Raw genomic sequence first — 18,302 nt, 5'->3', positions numbered from 1 at the left:
AAGACCATTTATAGTGATGTAATATAAAACCTTATAATCAATAAAAATATTTAACAATAAGAAGATATGACTAGCTGACAGACTTTTAAGCAAGTCCCTTCCTCTGCTTAATATGCAAAAGAACTGACATCCATGAAACAGGATGGGAGACAGCTGGAGTATAAGAACTACAGGGCACATGCATAAGCTGACAGAGATGCCATGCAATCTAGACCTAAGCCTTTGAGTGATGGTGGTAAAGCCTTTCTCTTTTGCCACAGTTGCACCAGCTTTGTGCTCTGCTCAGCTGCTTCAGAGGGTTAAAAGACCAATTTTGCCCAAATGTTGGCTCAATAGAATTTATTATCTGGTACCTCCTGTGATGACTCTCTTGGCAGATCAATGTGCCCAACTCTGATCCACCTTGGATATCATCATAAGAATGTCTGAAGTACCTTCTATTCTCAGCTGCTTGGATTGCTTGAGCCTGCTTATCTTGACAAATGTGAACAACGTATTAGGAACTGTGAAGGTCATCAAGTGCAGCCTGATCCCATGCCCACCATTGGCTAATTAGGACTAGCCAAGCTGAACTCAGTACAGAACTGGCGACACAGTGTTCTTTCTAAAGAAGGCCATTATCAGGACCCAACTGAAAAATATCACCAATGAGCGTGGTGACCTGGCAAGCATCATTGAGTACAGGTGACCCTGGCTAGTACCTGGCCTGTTTTCTACCTCACTTCTCAGAGGGAAAGAATGAAGTACCTAGCAACACAGCAACTTCAGGCACACTCAGACAAGGTATCCTACCTTGTTAGTTTTTATGTGCCGTCTTGCAGCTTCCATAATAGGAATTTCAAGTGAGATATTTAAGGAATAGTTTCACCATTTCCACATCCCCAGTGAGCTTCTATGGCTGAACTGGGATTCAGCCCCAGGACTCACTCTGGTTGATACACTACACTAGGTTCTCTCTTATCCCTTATTAATTAGGTTGACTTGGCTGTGGCACTGTGATGACTTGAATAAACTTGGTGATTAATCTTTACTAAACCTTCAGGGGTGCATGTAGCCCTTCAGGAGTAAATACGTAGCCCTTCAAATGTACTGTAGTTAGACTACAGTTTGGGAAGGGCAGGTTTTCAACTACAACTCCCAGAATTCCCTGTTAGGCTGGAAATCTGGGATTTGTACCTGACTGCAGGATTCTAGAAGTTGTAGTCCAAAATGTAAATTTCCCAACCTTAGTTGGACTGCAATCCCCATCAGCTCTAAGTAGCATAACCAATGATGAGAAATGAGAAAAACTGCAATCTACCAACATTGCGGGGGGGGGCAAACCTCTTTATTTCTATTTTAGAACTCTCTGTTGTATTCAACGTGGCAGAGTGTGCCACCTCATTACAATGGCTAAAACATTAGTGGAGACAACCAGGATCACCCTCCAGTAATTTTTACTTGCAGAAGAATGTTCAAAGGCTGAGGAGGAGAGAGCCAAGCTCCTCTGCCCTGGGTCCATCATTTCGGCTTGCCTAAAACAAGAGTCAATATTTGTTGCCTGTGTTACTATCTGTAAGAACCTGCTGAGTGAGATCTTTTGGAGCTTTAGAGTTGGATGTTATCTGTATGTCAATGACACACAATGATCTGTTTTGGTAACTAAGCAGCTGGGAGCTGCTGCCTCGTTGCTAAATCAAGTGTCTGGAGGCTGCTGTTAAAATAGGCTGAAGTTGAATCCCGATAAGACAAAAGTGATGATACAGAAAAACTAGATGCTCTGACAGGGCAGATCTTCCCACGACTGATGGTACAGTTGTTAGAAATGGGATCCTGCCCCTTATATTTTATTTTAAGAATTAAAATGGGGTGGTTTATTTAATACCTTACAATTTAATATCCTATATTTAGTTTCAGAATGTCTAAAATAGATTCCCAAATGGTTTCCTCCTTTTAAAGACACTGAGGATGTGTTTTATGTTTGTTGCCATTATATGAAAATATCATTGTAAATTTTATTTGGAGGGCAAAATAACAATCTGTTAAACATGATGTTTGCGAGCGGCTTTATGAGGTTATAGTGGAAACTGGAATCAATCTAAATGTATCAGCATTTATTATGCTAATTTACTATCAGCATGTAGATATTTTCATAAGTCAAAAGTTGGTTTCAGTAAAAGAAAACAGGTGAGAGTGGGAGAGGAATTGCCCTAGACCCTTAAAAGGAAGTTAGAGTGGCAGTACAAATAAAGAGTTAATGACCCCCTTCCTCAGCCTTAGATGTCAGGGAGGCAGACACTCAGACTATGTGACCCTATCATTTTACATCTTTGCTCTGAAATAGGGAACTATAAATAAGCATCTGCATTCCACAGGAATATTCCACGGGTGCAATACCATGCATGCTTACTCAGAGGAAAACCCAATGAAGTACACCGAGACTTATTCCTAGGTAAGTACAAACAGGTTTTCACCCTTGAGGCATCCTTCCCCAAAGCGGTCCTTCCAGGGTATCCCTAGTTTTACTCCAGCAAGAACGTGGCCAATCTGTTCCTGATGAGTCAGAGGCGTAAACAGCGATCCAAGCAAAATTCCGGGCTTGCAAACAGGCATTAAAAAAAGAAGAAGAAGAAGAAGACAAGCTCAACCCTTGGCCCTGTGCGCGCCCAGCCTGTCGCCGCCTGCCACGTCACTGCTCGGCCTTTCCTGCCTCCCCCCCCCGCTCCGGTTGCGCAATCCGGCCAGACGCGCGCGCTCGCGCCCTCTCGCCCGCCGCTTGCAAAGTAGCTGCGAGTAACGAGGCCTTCGCCGTTTACTATATTTGGTTCACCACGAGGTGACCCGTCCAGATAAAGCCTGGAGTCAGCAAGCCCGATGCCTTTCTTGGTACGGCTCGGCTCGGGCAGACGGCGGGGGAGGCGAGGCGAAGCCGGGCCCCTCTCGAGCAGCAGCAGGAGGAGGAGGAGGAGGAGGTGCAGCTGCTCGTCGGGACGCCCTCGCTGAGCCTCGCTCTAATTTTAGTGGCCGCAGCTTCCTTGCAGGAGAGGGCGAGGGGGTTGGGTGGCTGGGTTGCTGGAGCCAAAATGGGCCGCTTCCGGAGCTGCCTGCCCACGCTGCATGTCTACGTGGTGGCGACCCGGCGTGTTGGTGGCCGCAACAGCCTTCGGGGCGCTGTCTCTTCCCCCCCCACACACACACAAACACACGTCCCTGTGGGGAGAAGAGGGTCCCCCCAAACCTGGAACCGGGCCAAGCCGCCTCGCTGCCTTCCCTTAGTGACCCCCTAGACTCCCCTAAACGCGTTTCAGCTGTCCGGAGTCATGTGGACGCGCGGCCTCCCTCCCTCTCTCCACCACCCCGCATCCTGTCCCTTTGGTCGGATTTCAGGGAAAGGGCGGGGGGTGTCTTTAAGCGCCGGGCGTCGCTTGGTTGTGTTGTTTTTCGTAAAACGACCTGGCCTTGTTGTTGTAACCCTAGCTAAGCCCGGGGGAAGGGGGAGTAGGTGACAGTCGACTTGCCTTCTGAAAAAGATGTGCTTTGCAGCACAATCCTGTCCCTGTCTGTTCAACAACCAAATCCTATTAAGTTCAGTGGCGCACACTCCCAGGTCAGTGAAGATAGGATTACAGGCCTCTTGTCGCGGTTTCCTCCCCCCCCCTTTAAAGTACTTTCAGACAGAAGGCTTTTCTCTCTCTAATTTTAGAACAAAGGGTGTGCGTGGGCCTGAGTGAACCAGCCATGAAACACTTAAAGATCTGTATCATAGAGGACCGATGATTGGGGTAGAGGTCCCTCTCTCTTTGTCCACCAGCAGACCTTAATTTGTATCATAGAAGTGCATTTTGTACAGTAATGACTTACAGGCTTGAAGGCACCTGTATGGGGGCTCCATCACAAAGCTGGGGAAGAGGCACCTCCCTCCTCAGTTCCTTAGCCCTCAGTTATTGTATATGAATTTTTACAGCATTTAACATGCAGTTGATTCCTAGTGGGCAATCCTACTTGTGCTTACAGGGCAGACCTACTGCATTCATGGGGCTTAACTTCTTAGTGCAGTAAGGTTTGTAGCCGATGCTGGTTATTGCTGAAATATCCCATTCATGAACCTATTTATATTTCCTCATGAACTGCCTGGATAGCTTTTCAGTGGACTGATTGAGCAACAGGTTGCTTTATCTATTGGCAATGTGTTTTTTGGCTATCTTCAATCAGTTGTGCTACAGGCAGAAATCTCATACATTCAACTTTTCCTAACATGGATATTCAAAAATAGAAGACAGCTTCTCACATTTAATTTATGTGTCGTGCAGCTATTTAAAAGGTGTCCTGAGTTAAAGGTGTCACTTAGCACATTAATTCTCTCACACACATATCAGAATTCCTAACAGAGATTTGACAGTCCCTGTGCTGTGCTTGTAGGGTGCGAAGAGAAGAAAACATGCCAATGTATATTGGTAGTGGAATAATGCTTGGGGCAACAGACCTCAAAGGAGAAGGTGAACTTGGTTGTGTAAACATTAGTTTCTGGACTTCAGACTTTGTCTGGAGCAGTGAGCACCTTGAACAAACCCTAGTTACAAAGAACACATGGCTAAATTGCAGTTCAAGTGCTTGGTAAGGAAGTTAATAATTTACTCACATGCACAATTGCCTTATTTTTAAACTACTGTAAAAGTTCAGAAACCTTTAAAATCACAAGACAGACATTCTGAAAAAATACTATTGATGGTGACATTTAGTTCTAGGAATACTAATGAATTGCTTTCCAGTGGCTGGAGAATTGGCCATTGGAACAGTAATAAGTTTTTGTTTTTAATTTTCCTCATCTAAGGGCCTCTTCATACAGTAAGAGGAAATACTTTCTAACAGTATTAAGTATGGGAAATTTCAAAAGGTGTCTCCTCAACCATGCCTTTGCATAGTATGTGTTTTTTTGAAATGTGGTTTTCTCTGACGTATCCCTAGTATAAAATAATAATAAAAATAATGTTGCCCTTTAGGTCATGCAACTGACTACTGGATATCCTAGTTCAAGTGGATAGAAACTGTAATCTAAAACAGCTGGAGGGTACTAATATTAGGGAAGGGGAGGCATTACTTAACTGGATGAGTTAGTGGTCTCATTTTGTACAAGGCAGAAACATGTCAATATGGGTAGTTTCAAAACATTTCCTAAGGGGATTGCTAAAACTTTGTTATTGCTGCCAGGACACCACCTGTCAGCACTATTTTCTAGCTCAGAAGTTACTGTCCATTAATGTAGTAGAGGGATTGGCTCCAACATCCACTTCTGGTAACTGGATGATTCATCTTCAAGGCTCCCAAACTGCCGCTTGGGAATTTCTGTTCTAGCAAGGAAAGCAAATCTGAGCCAAAAGGAGGCACTGAGGACAACAACAGAAACGCTGTGATGATTTCCTATAAGGGAAATCCATGATGGGGTGAATCATTCTATTGGGCTTAACATCCTGGCTCCAGAATAAGTTTTCAGCCTTTCTGCAATATCATTGAAACTGTTCATTTTCTTCCTGTCTGCATTTGGAGTAGCTACCTTTATAGAATACTGTAAATGCTACGAAGGACTAGTTTCTTTATTTCTAGTTCAGTTCTCATAGTTTCTCTGTCAACATATGTGTTCCTTTCTAATCTTATTTCTGAAGGAACAGAATAAAAGAAAACAAACCCTCGGTTGTCTGTGAGTGACCCTCCATGTAAACAAATGTCTCTTTTCAAATTCTTAATTTTAGTCAATAAAATAGCCAAATCTGATTCTTCTGTGTGTGATTGTTTCTTAAGTGGTGGCATCTTCTAAATAAAAGGACTGCTTTGCTGGACCATATTGGCACAAGGCCCATGTACACAAATATCCATTTTCATCAGTGAAAACCAAAGGTCCTTAAGCTTACAAGCTAGGCACCATAGTGGCCTTTCTAGTTGGTTCGATTTTTTATTTCTTCCAATATCTGACGTTCAGAATTATAGTCATATTAGATATCTTAGCCAGCAGACACTTTACATTTTTTTCAGTTTTTAAAAAGTCCTGTATGTTTCATAGGGTTCCTTCCCAAAGATGATGATGTAAATGCCTTACTAGTGCCAGGAAGCCAGCCAATCAGTTTTCTCAGCTCTAGTGACATAAGGGGGAAGAAAACAGCCCTTTCTCCAGACTGTTAATGCCGTAGTTTTATAATAAACTCACATGCAGCCTGATCCTATATATGTTCGTAGCAAGATGTCTTGCTGAAGCCAGTAAGACTTACTCCCTGGTACATATGAATATGATAGTTGATGTGCAGTATAAACCTCAACATATTTGCTTCAATGTGAATTTCATTATTTTCCAGAGCTCTTATTTTTAGTATAAGAAATGAAACACAAAGTGCTTTGTCTAATCCATGCATGTTGATGTGGAAGTAAATTCTGTATTTAGTGGGCATAGTATCAAAGCTTTAACCACCTTTTTCTGTGCCTGTTCCAACTCTGTTCTGTTTCTCATGTACTGAAGGCAAAACTCATGTTGACATTTAAAAAAAAAAAACTAGCTATAAGCTGTTAAAGGTTCTGAGGTTTCCGGTGTCTGATGGGAAAATACTGTAGTTTTTCTGAGTGTTCAGTATCTTACTCCATTTAAGACCTGTTGCTCGTCTAATACTTACCTTTCACCTATATACCTATGTTGTAACAATTAGATTGCAGCTAATATTCCTAACAGCAAGGGTGTTTCCCGTTTGAGTTTGGTTCAAAAGAGCTTTAGCTATTTTAGTTAAGTTGAACCTTCCCAGTTATCCACTGCCCATATATTTCTTATATTGACATAAGAGGTGACCAGAATTGTTAGAAGTATAATATCTGTGTTATATTGTTACACCATTGATTGTATTTCTAAAGATGTCTGTCTGAAGTTGCTGTATCCAAGAGTCCTAGACTTTAAAGTATTTGTTCTGAGGAAGGTATGTGCACAAACCTGCCAGGGTACAAAATGTAAGCCCCATTCAGGTGTTGCTTAAGTGTGCATCGCCCACTTGCATGGAGAAGGACCTAGTAGCTGCACAGCTTCTATTGCCACTTTGAGCACCTGACTCCCAATGTTCTGAAGAGAGAGAGGGTCCACTATCTCTATGTAAGACAAAACCCCAATTAATGGGAAGAGAGTTCTGAATCACACAGAAAGGCTACATAAATAAGAGCAGCCTTCCCTGGTTCAGACTGTCACTTTTGCATATAGAAAGCAATGGTAGAGGGGAATGGGGCATACACACTCTCACCACTTGTTGTGTGTGTGTGCACTTCCAACACATACAACAGCTAAAAAGACTTTTAATTTCTTACAGTGGATGGGAAAGCAGGCTCCATTTGTTGCCACATGCCTATTCACTGTTCCCATTCTCACCTTTGAAGTGCATTCCAGTTTTCTTTGCCCTTTCCTTTGGAGATCTTCTACCTAAAAGAATCTTTGTCAATTGACACTATGGATACTGTGAGAATTTCCCCCAACCACACAACATAAAAAGCTGGCACAAATGCCCATTCTGAGTTGTCTTCCACTGATTGCCCATGGTCCTCAAGCTAGTTACGCTTTTTCCAGCTAGAAGCATGGCAGTTTTACTAGTTTTAGGATGTGCGTTCTCAGTTTTATGCATGCTCATTGTTTCTTCCCGTTTTTAAGACTAGCTGGATTGGAACACCAGACTTCTATAACTGGCAGTTGCTAGTAGAAAATATTGTTTAAAGACTGGGAAAATCAAAACAGTTAAATAATCTCTGTGCCCTAGCTTCAGAGTTTGGAATTATGAAACAGGTAATATTGTATTCCATTCATCTGTTAGTACAGTCTGACCTTGGTCTATGACAGAGGAAAGGCGTGTCTTGCTTTTCTGTACATTTTGAACAAAGGCAAGTAAATGAGGATGACTCAGGATTTCATGTGGCCTAGATGTAATTGAGCATTTTCTGAATGATTCAATGTCTACTCTCAAGAATCAGGAAGAGAAAACTTATTACTCAGTACCATCCAAGTAAAACTATTTTACAAAGTGCCTCAGATTTCATTAATGATCTTCTGCATCAGCATTATGGAATTTTAAAACCTTATTGTCCTTGCCTAATAGCTGCAATGTTGAGAAGCGCATTTTACACTATTTTTTAGTATTCTTAGTTAAAATGAATAGCTAAAGTAGCTGGAATGAATTTTTTAAAATCTAATTCTGTAATGTCAAGAAAACTGTTTTGTGTGTGGGTTTTTCCCCCAGTCTTGTCTTTTTGAACTTCAAATAGGGCTTACTTACTCTGATGACCAAAATAGAATCAGCCATTCAGCTCTTCCCACTGTTTTCGTACATACTCTTAACGCGGAAACCCAATTTCATACTGTATTATTAGAAATGAAGTTTGCAATCTTTTGCATGTAAACCCAAACCAAGTCATCCATGGACTAGTGACTGTTTACATATAAAATGCATTTATTTCAAACCGATTGTTCATTTGAATGAATTCCTAAACATTTCTAAGTGGAATCAATTATACTGAAAAATCAATGGCTCTAACTTGCATGTAAATGGGAATGGTTAGGGTTTCTATGAAAATGTGAAAAACATGCTTGAAAAAGTATACTGAAAAATAAATGTACACCTCTGTATATAATTTTTATAAAGTACAGTAATTGTTTTCTTTCCAGAATATCATAAAATTGATTCTGTAAGCAACACTGCATTAAGCCAGGTGTAAACTGTAACCTTTTTCTCTTTCTAAAACACAATTGTGTAGGAACAGCCCACTGAATTTAATAGGACTTACATCCAAATGGATGGACACAGGACTGTAGATTTACACCATATAATCCATGTTTGTGTGTTCTATACCATCAAGTCAGAACCAATTTATATAATTCCTAATAGGGCTTTCAAGGTAAGAGAGATATTTCAGGAGTGGTTTTACCAGTTCCACTCCCCCAGTGAGTTTTCATGGCTGAGTGGGGATTCAAACCCTGTTCTCCAGAGTCCTAGGTCCATTAATCCATTAAATCACACTGGGAACCAACGTTTACTTAGAAGTGAATCCTTTTGTTTCTATGGGGCTTCTTACAAAGCAAATGTTTGCTGAAAAGTGACTTATTTCCAGTAGTTACTGGTTTAAAACACTTTGGTTACATTTTTTGTGTAACTATAGAAGTTACTTGCAATACTGTTCACTATTTCAGCAGTGCAACTTTCAGGGTTGAAAAACTTGCAGTGCCACATACCATGTGAAATCTTCTCTTCAGTTAATGTCATTCAGAACTCTCATTCAAAATGATTACTTTTTTTAAAAAAACCCTACTGCTTCTAAATTAAAAGCAACTATGTTATAAGCACCTAGCACTCGTAGCCAGTACGAGTATTTTTAAAAGGCTCAGGAAAATCCAACAGTTCATAGTTCTTCATACAACAGTACAATAGTGAGAAAGTCAATGCTGAAGATGTACTGTAATTCTAAACATACTTCAATTGAATGCAAAGACCACTTCAACTTGCATATACCTAGGACAGCTGCTTGGCATCAACTTAAGATTCCTCTTTGTGTTTGTCACCTCTGACTAGAGATGGACTTTTCCTCCATGACTTCTCATGCCAGTACAACACTGTGTTCTTCATAGTAGCAAGGGGAGAAGGCTCTGGCTAAAGTACAGAGAAAATTTCCCAGGATCCTGTTGCCATAAAAAGCCACTAGGCCAACCCTTCAAAATAAACTTTCTCCTAAACATTATTCCATCACATATGTACCTCAAATCTCTGCACACTGCAATATGACTAGTTTGGAGTGCTTATACATTTTCTTTTCCTTCCTAGTTGTCTGGATCTCTTGATGGGCAATATAACACAAGACACAAGAACTGTCAGCCTTCCTGAGAAAAGGGCAATACTTCAGTTACACTGTTCTGTCTTTTTATATCTAATAAAAGAAGGCAATCTTTAAAGGAAAAAAAGCAAGTCATTTAGCTACTATGTACCTCAGTAGCTACAATATTAACAGCAACTCTGAAACGGCCACAAAAAAGAATAGTCACAGAAACTGTTTAAAGCTCCTAGTTTCACTTTATTTAATGCAAAAGATAAAAAATAATAGGTAAAAATAGTAATGTGTTAGTTTAGCAACTATAAACAATGAAAGCATAGTGCAGGTGATATTTCAATATAAGTAACTTTAAGTAATGAAGGTGAGAGTATGGTAATCACACTCCATTAAAACAATGTTTTGCTTTATTGCTATACAAATTATCACCATTAAAAACTTCAAAAAGTAAGGGTGCAAAACCTGACTCCATTGTAGTAACAACTTTAAGTTCACATTAGGTGCAATGGAGTCAAGGTTGGCATTATTATCAGAGATTAATGGTAGTACTGTTGCAGCTAAAGCACTTTAAATGTCTTTATAGCCAAGGAAACACATAATAAATATATAGTGATCCATTGAGGTGATGCCATAAACATAGCAAGAAACAAACTGAAATTACATTAGGCCAATTGAAATAGGAGAAATGCAAAGATCATGTCCTAGTGACATTTCTGTTTTATGAATTTATAATGTGTGTTAGAAATGGACACTTTAACAACTTCAGAATGAGTTTGCTTGAACAGATATAAAGCTTTGAAATATGTTCCAGCTGTCATCACATGGCATGACAAGGCCTAAACGTTCCCACTATTTAAACTACTTTAAAGAACATACAATGTTATTACAGGGCTACAATATATGAAGACACTTAGGATATAAGTGTAAATAAAAGGATTTTCATTGGAAATCCAGATCAATGCCTTTTCAATCCTTTGGCATGCCTGAATATCACTAGCAAGAACGAATTTACTATCATCCCACCTCAAGTTAAGAAGCTCAAAACTGATCTACATGCCAAGACATCAACAACAAACTTTCTAGGAAACTTTAGCAGGGATACTGTTTTACCTAGAATGCAATTTTTTCATACAAATTAGTATAATACATGAGGTATCTGTCAAAGATCCTTAAGAACTTGTTACTGTCTATCAATTCAAAATCCAATTTTAATAAAGTGCCTAAATATGTATTTCCACAGACTATAGTGGTTCCAAAAATCCTTTACAGTTGTATATATGTGCGTTTTTTTTCCTCTCAAATTGTCTAAACGTGTTTACATAAGACACCAGTCTGGATTATATGTATTTCTATCATTTTAACAAGTACTGAATTGGTTTTATCATGCAAATCTTGTTATTTAATATTACACTGACCTGTAGCATGGAACACAATGCTGGTGGTGGGTGTGCTTACACTTCAAAAAGAAAAGTTATTGTGCATGGATTTTCAAATGTTATGACCATTAAAAAAAACACCTATCAAAATCTATTCTGCATTAGATAGTGAACATTAACGCATAAGAACCATCTGACCCAACAGTATCAGTTAAATTTAGCTGAACAGATTCTCTCAACATCAAAATGTATAGTGTCATTTTGCCACAAAGATGGGAATCATATAACCATCTTTCTGCTTCAAAGCATTACTTGTGACCATATGATAAAACACTTAACACAAGGGGTTCCACAGCAGTGTTCCTAACACAAATGCAAACAGCACAGAAACACTACCAAAAGGCTTGACTATATCTAGTAATGGATGATTTATTAAAAATCCTTTAAAATGTGTGATCAAAAGAATACTTTTACAAAATAATTCTAGAAAGTAGTCTAAAATGCAAGGCATGCCTATGTGAATCTGAATTTAGATCTTAAATTGTTTTGTTTAAATGAGAATAAACTGTTTCCCCTCCCAACACATTTCCACTAATTTCAGGTAGAAATTTCCATTAATCTCTGCGCTGCCAACACTGGCAAGCCAAGCTAACGCATACATTGTCATCACCACACTGTTACCTGCCACTACCTGGTAACATGATGTCACAGTAACAAGAGGAACAGTACCATACTCAAGCAATAAATTCGATCAAAGTCCACCTGCACTACTTTTTTATTAAATTAAAAATGTATCTCAGCAGTTTCCATGTGAATATGAAGAAAGTGGCCATGTTGAGTGGTGCTGTAAAGGCATGAATCTGTTGAAAAAATGGCAGCACTATTATGTCTGCACTAATAATCTGACAATAATTAAACATATCATAACATTCTGTGGGAACATTATGTAGCTAAGGAATAAAAGCAAATTCTAAAGTCTTATAACCTACTACATGAACTGTGGTCAACTCTGCCATTAACTCAACAGTGCCTTACTTAACATAAGACTATGAAGGCAACTTTTCCTCAAACTGCTCAAAATCTGAAATTTTTCTGTTATATTTTGAGTGTGTGTGTTTTTTTCCCAGTAGCAACAAGGAAACTGTGTTTCCAAGTGAAACCCCTTGTGCTTTCTCACCTGTCTTTGGAATGGACTGAGTGGCGTTCCATGTTATTTATAAAAGCTGTAAGCCTCCAGCATGAATGAGGAAGGGCAAAAAATAAGGAACCACAGACAGTAAGGCGATCTTTACAACATCAGAAGATGTATTTGGCATTTTTCTTTAAAAAGAAGTAAGGGAAAACAAGTGCATACAATTACAGCTAGAAGCATTTCTGGTTTGCCAAGTGCTCTCTAAAAAAAGCAGCACATGTCACAGCCTACACTGAACAGTAACTGTCACTAAGGAAGCACAACAAATAGTTGCTATAACCAAAAGAAAAAAGAAAACTTTTATAAGTACATACCTTTCATCTTCAAAAAATATAGAAACACAATGTATTTGAAAAGAGAGAAAGAAATCAAAATTATACAGCCATGTTTTATGAAGTCTACATTTCCCTTGTCTTGGATATATATATATATATAATATATATATATAGATATTTATAGGTATTTATAGATATATACAATTCAAGCAGTTTTATGTTAAAGGTGATTTTGCAGTGAAAAATGGGAAAAATCATGAGTCTCTCTCTTTTTTCACTTTCACATCTCCTGCAAGTATGGTTGCAATCTCCCCTTGCATGAAGGCCCAAGGGACGTTGGAACCTACCAGTGGGCACTTCTCCCCACTCGGACAATAGACCTCACCACTGGCTCCTTGCTGTTTGATGCTCTGTCTGGAGCAAGGGAAGCAAAATTTATGGGATGGGACAGAGGGGCACTGCACAAAGTGGGTGTCCTCCAAGCGCTCATGGCACAGAGTGCAGCACAAGGGAACACTCGCTGCTAGAGAAGAGTCTGGGAGGCTGGCGGGGTGCACAGGCTCCATTCCTCCAGGATTGGCCCCTTGACTTGGCACCTCCCTGGGCATCCTTCTTTGGTTCATAGGGGATGGCGAAGGTGGGCTACTGCTGTTCCTCCTGGTGGTGGAGTGAACCTGGTTGGCATCTTTGGAGGCATGGTTGCCACCAGCATTGTCTGCAACTAAAATCAACGCTGCCATAGGGGACTGCCCATTCTGGACTGCCTCAGGTGGTGTGGTCCGGTTGGAATGAGGTGAAGCAGTAGGGGGTGGCGGCGACATGAAAGATGGCATTTTCATTCCTTCTGATGACGTTGGCAACCAGGACTGAGCCTCTCCATTGATTTTCGGAGGTCCAGCTTCACCTTCTGGCTCTGGAGAAGGCTTTCTCTTCCTTGCAGCACGTGCCCCTATAAAGAAACAGACACGGCACTTTGACAAAAATATACAGCTAAAGCAACATTTTGTGTCAGCAAGCCAGCTACACCAAACAGTTGGATTTAAGCCAAGTTATTCACTGAATACAAATGGATAAAACCAGCTTAAAACCAAGTTAACTCCAGCTTATCTGGGGTTGTAGATCAGCAGCTGCAAGGCAAGTGAACATACTGTGCCAGTGCTTACGCCACAGTACATGCTGCATTCAAATGTGACTACACTGTACCATCCTCCCTCCCACGGTGGCCGTAAGCCAAATACTGTATTCACTTCCATGCTTGTAATCTTCCACTCACTAAATACACATTTGGGCTAAAAGCAGCTGAGTGCCTCCACTACATGTGCAACCCACGTACATGGAGCACACTGGCTAACTCTGCTAACTTCTGTTTGATCTGCTGAAGCCTCATCAACAATACCAGGAAGATATGGCGCCTATGGCTCCACGGCTCAGCAAAATGTCTACTGCTGCTGTTGGCTAAGAGGCGTGCATGCCTCGCCTCCCCTCCCCTCGCAGAAGAGCGCTGCCAGACCTACACTAGGGAAGGAAAACCCTGTCAGTTGTCTCTACCAACAACCGCCCTGACTCATCCATGTTACGTTTTCCAGCACGCCAAAGCATGCTGCTCGCCGCCTCAGCAACGGCGCCGCTTTCAGGCACCAGGAAGTGGGGCCGAAATGGCGGCTGTGCCCTGGTTTTCCAAGGGGAGGAGGGGGGAGGAGGACGGGAAAAGGGAGCCTTTGCCTGTTCTTCCTTTCTTGTAGGGCCCCCCCTCAGCCACCCCGCCCGGGCCAAGCCCGCGCCCTGTCCCACGGCTCCTCACTCACCTGCTTTGGCCACGGCCCCGTTGGTGTCGTAGCCCAGCAACCTTCCTCCCGCCAAGCCGGGCTCCTTCTTGAACTTGTTCTCGTAGGGCACCGGGTGGCTGCTGTGCTGCAAGGCCAGCAAAGTGTCTCGCACGGTCTTGGGCTTGCCCAGCCACTCCTGCTCCGAACCCGAGGCTGCGGCAGCCCGGCTTTTGTTCTCCACCCCGAGATGCTCCAGATTGTCGGCCGAGCCCCGCGCCTGCGGCTGCCCTTTCTCCTTGCCCTCCGGGTCGCTCACGCCGCCGCCGCCACCTCCACCGCTGCTGGACGACGACGAGGAGACCGAGCCGGGCCGCTTGTGCCCGCCTTCTCCCGGCTGCTGTTGCTGCTGCTGGCTCTGCTGTTGCGTCTGAGAGACCGACACCTGCAGCTGGGTCGGCGCCCCGGAGATGGCCGCCAAAGAGGCGGCCGCCGCCGCCGCCGCCCGGCTATTCATGCTGATGGCGGCGGGCAGGGAAGCGCCGTTTAGGAGAGGCACCATGGTGGGAGCCACGGCGTGAGTCCGCCGCGGGTTGGGGCTCTGGCGGTTGAGTTCAGGCGGCTCCTCGGGCTTGGAGAAGCCATTGGGCACCAGGATCCCGTTGACCTGCCTGCCGCCGCCTCCGTATTCGGGTCCCAGGCGCGGCGGCGGCCGCTCGGAGGTGGCCGCGGCGGCGGCGGCCAGAGAGTAGCGTTCGTGGGGCTGCGGGGGCGCCCGCGAGGCTGCCTCGGCGACAGCCACCGCCGCCGAGTGCATCTCCTTGGCGCTGAGCGGCGGCGGCTGTTGCTGCTTGGTATGGGGCGGTGGAGGGGCCCGGCCTTCCTGGAAGCTGTGCGCCCGCTTGAGCTGCCGAGCCGTGTCGATGACGAACTCCACCCGGTCGGCCCCTTCGTAGTTAACACATCCTCTGCAGACGGGCTCGGTGAAATCCCAGATCATGGCCCAGGGCATGCGGGGCAGATCGCACAAGTAACACGACTGCCTGCGAGAGGCAGCGGCCACCGCCACCGCCGCGGACGACATGGCCGAGTCCAGGGGCAGCGAGCGCCCCCGCGCCTCGTCCCCTGCCTCCTCCTCCTCCTCTTCCCGCCGCAAAAATCTCCTAGCCACCGGGGAGGCTCGGCTCGGTGCTTCGCAGCGGCTGCCGCCTCTTTGCACGGACGGCGACCTCCTTTCGCGTTCAGCCGCAGCTCTGAGGCGAGAAGGAAGCACCGCGCGCGACTTTCCGCCAGGCTCTCCGGAGTCCTCTTCGGCGACTCACAGGGATGACACGGCGAGATGCATCGCCCTCCAAGCAGCCCCCACTCAGACCCCCCCTCCCGAGTTCGCGCCGCGCTGCGCTCCGCTCGCCTTGCTCGCACCGCGCTCTGGCTACTACAGCGCTGCCAGCCGGCTGCCGGCTGCCCAGACACTCGCACTGGGGCGGGGACTCCAGAAGCTACCGCCGCCGCCGCCGCCGCTTGTGCGCTCTGCTCCAGTGACTCGATTCTTCGACAGTGCCCAGGAGCGCCTGCGTGCTCGGCTCTCCCCCTTCTTCTTCTTCTTCTTCCTCCTCCCGCTGCTCATTGAACTTCTGCCAAGACAACAAGAGCTGCAAGAATAACCAGCTCTCTCCTAGTCAGCACGCGGGGAGGGGATGCGGGGAGGAAGCGGCCGGGCTTTCTCATGTGAATGGATGCAAATATGGGGAGCTGGGGGCCTTCCTCCTCTCCTTTCTTCTGGGCAAGGCAGCTTTGATAACAATGCGGGTGTCATGTTGTTCGCCGCCCAATACACATTTTGCTTTGCATCGTGCCACCGCCTTAGATGTGTGTGTATGTACGCATGCTTTAAGAGAGGCTTTTAAATTCTGCAATGGCTGCTTCTGAAAATCTAGGTTACCATTTGAATCCCTTGCTCTAATTCCGGCTTCGATCTAATGCTAGGTGCGGTGGTGACTCTCTTCGTATGACCTTCGGCAAATCGCTCAGAGCGAAGGAAAACTCCCAACTGTGCTCAAGCCCCCCTACCCTTCTCTGTAACCCCCCCCCCGCCGCCGCCGCATGAAACCGCATAGATAAAAAGGCTTCATTAGAGCACACGAGATATAAGGTCTGTCCTGAGAATTATGGGAGAACCTTTAGTAGCGCTGCCACTCCTTGCAAATTGCATCAGATTTTTTTTTTTTAAAAAAATCCGAGTAGAGATTTATTTGGAAACAAATCCTGGTGGATTGCCGTGGAATTTGTCCCCAGTTTACACTTCGACTCTAAATCCATTTTCTTTTGGAAATAAGTACTGTACCGTGAAATACTTTCCAGAAACGATGCCTAGGATCGGGGTTTACAGGCATAAATAATTTAATTTTGAGTAAGAAGAGAATGCATAGAATAAAGTAACGTTGGGCTACGATCAGTCCATAAAAAGTAAAAGCCAGCCACTGAAATTATTTGAGTTACTGTCAATCAAATGTAACTAAGTCTGAAATGTACGATTACATTCCTAAAATAGTTTGCTCACGGTAAACTAACTGATCTATACTGTCCACAAGCTGTTTTAACTGCGCAGTTTTATCCTTATTTACTGGGAAGCAAATCCCACCAGATTTCACTACGGGTGCATTAAGTTCCTGTGCATTCGGAAATATGCTTCTTTTTTATTATCAGCCAATGAATTAAGGGCATGTATTTTTAGACTGCAGTCGGGAAGGGGTAAGAGTAATCCTTTGCACGAGAGAAATCCCACTAAACATGGCGGAAGAACACTCTGGGGCGGTAGTTGCGTGTAGTGCAATCGAGGCAAAATACTCAAAAGTTCATACATTTTTTACGTGCCATCATTGCTTTGGCTACTTTTGGCAGTGGCGAGGTGTATTATAATTTTATTCCTTACTTTAAAAATATTCCGTTCTCAGACGGCAACCGTATACGGCGCACGGTAAACACACACAAACGTTTGGGTACGTTTGCCAAACGATTGTTTTCTCTCTCTCCGCCTCCCCCCCCCCCCCGTCTGCTTCCAAGTTTTCAGACATTTCTTCTTTTTCCTTGCGCGATCGGAAGCCCGGTCAATTTATGTAGCGTTCGCGTACAGCTCAGCTACCTCAGCAGGCAAGGCGGGCCCCTGCTGTATACTGTACACACGTTAAGTGTCATTGTGTGTGCCTATGGGATTGCGCCGTGTAAACAAAGTCGCAGCGTTTCCCTAAAACTAGCAGCGGCTAGGTCACCCAATCCCACAGTACTGTTGCTGCTGCCGCCGCGGCTGCCGCTGTTGTTGCTGCTGAGTTATGTAGGTTACAAAGGGAAAGGCGGGCGGGAGGAGAAGAGAGCTCTGACGTTTGCATTTTGTTCAAGGGCTTCTGCCTCACTCGCGCGGCGCGCAGGCGCAGTCAGAGACGTGACTCTATGCAATTGGCACTTGAAGCCTTGTGAAGCGAAAAGCACATTCCAGGGACACGGAGAGATCGAGCGGCCGGGCGGGGGGAGCGAGCGCTGCAGCCAAGCACCGTCACAGCATTAAGCGCCGCCCTTTTTTGCTGCTATTTCTGGGCTCTTAGCGCTCCCTCCCTCCCAGGCTTAATTTTTTTACTTCAGATAGCATGAGTAGCTTGCATGCTACAGTGGCGGAGGGGATGTAAAAATGGCAAAAGGCACTATGGCGCTCGCGCGCGCCTTGCAATACAAAAAGGTCACTGTGGCCACTCCGCTCCTTTCTAAATGAAGGCGCAATGGTCGTCCTTCAGAGCTGCTCAGGAGCTGGGGTAACAGGCATTGCAGATCCGGGCGCTACCGTCCGGTTAGCCTACACCCTTTAAAGAATAATTCTGGCTGCCGCCATGAAAGGCAT

At 44.2% G+C, this 18,302-nt stretch overlaps 1 protein-coding gene across 1 annotated transcript; it reads right to left on the bottom strand.

Moving 5' to 3' along the window:
* Window positions 1–10,029: 10,029 nt before the first annotated feature.
* IRF2BP2 (interferon regulatory factor 2 binding protein 2) lies at window positions 10,030–15,727 on the bottom strand. Its single transcript, XM_072993300.2, has 2 exons — window positions 14,456–15,727; window positions 10,030–13,599 (listed from the first exon to the last, which is right to left on the bottom strand). Exons 1-2 carry the CDS (start codon window positions 15,495–15,497, stop codon window positions 12,905–12,907), a joined length of 1,737 nt encoding a protein of 578 aa, XP_072849401.2. The 5' UTR covers window positions 15,498–15,727; the 3' UTR covers window positions 10,030–12,904.
* Between the last annotated feature and the right edge of the window lie 2,575 nt (window positions 15,728–18,302).

This window comes from Pogona vitticeps, chromosome 1, assembly GCF_051106095.1.
Source record: "Pogona vitticeps strain Pit_001003342236 chromosome 1, PviZW2.1, whole genome shotgun sequence".
In the NCBI taxonomy this organism is placed as follows: Eukaryota; Metazoa; Chordata; class Lepidosauria; order Squamata; family Agamidae; genus Pogona; species Pogona vitticeps.
The sequence above is the reverse complement of the archived record's forward strand: the minus strand, read 5'-3'. Positions and strand labels throughout refer to the sequence as shown.

Excerpts from the sequence above, each read along its gene's own strand:
- IRF2BP2 (XM_072993300.2), bottom strand. The coding sequence starts at position 15,497 with ATGTCGTCCGCGGCGGTGGCGGTGGCCGCTGCCTCTCGCAGGCAGTCG. Across the intron at positions 13,600-14,455 it reads CGGGGCCGTGGCCAAAGCAG|GGGCACGTGCTGCAAGGAAG; the intron begins GTGAGTGAGGAG and ends GTTTCTTTATAG.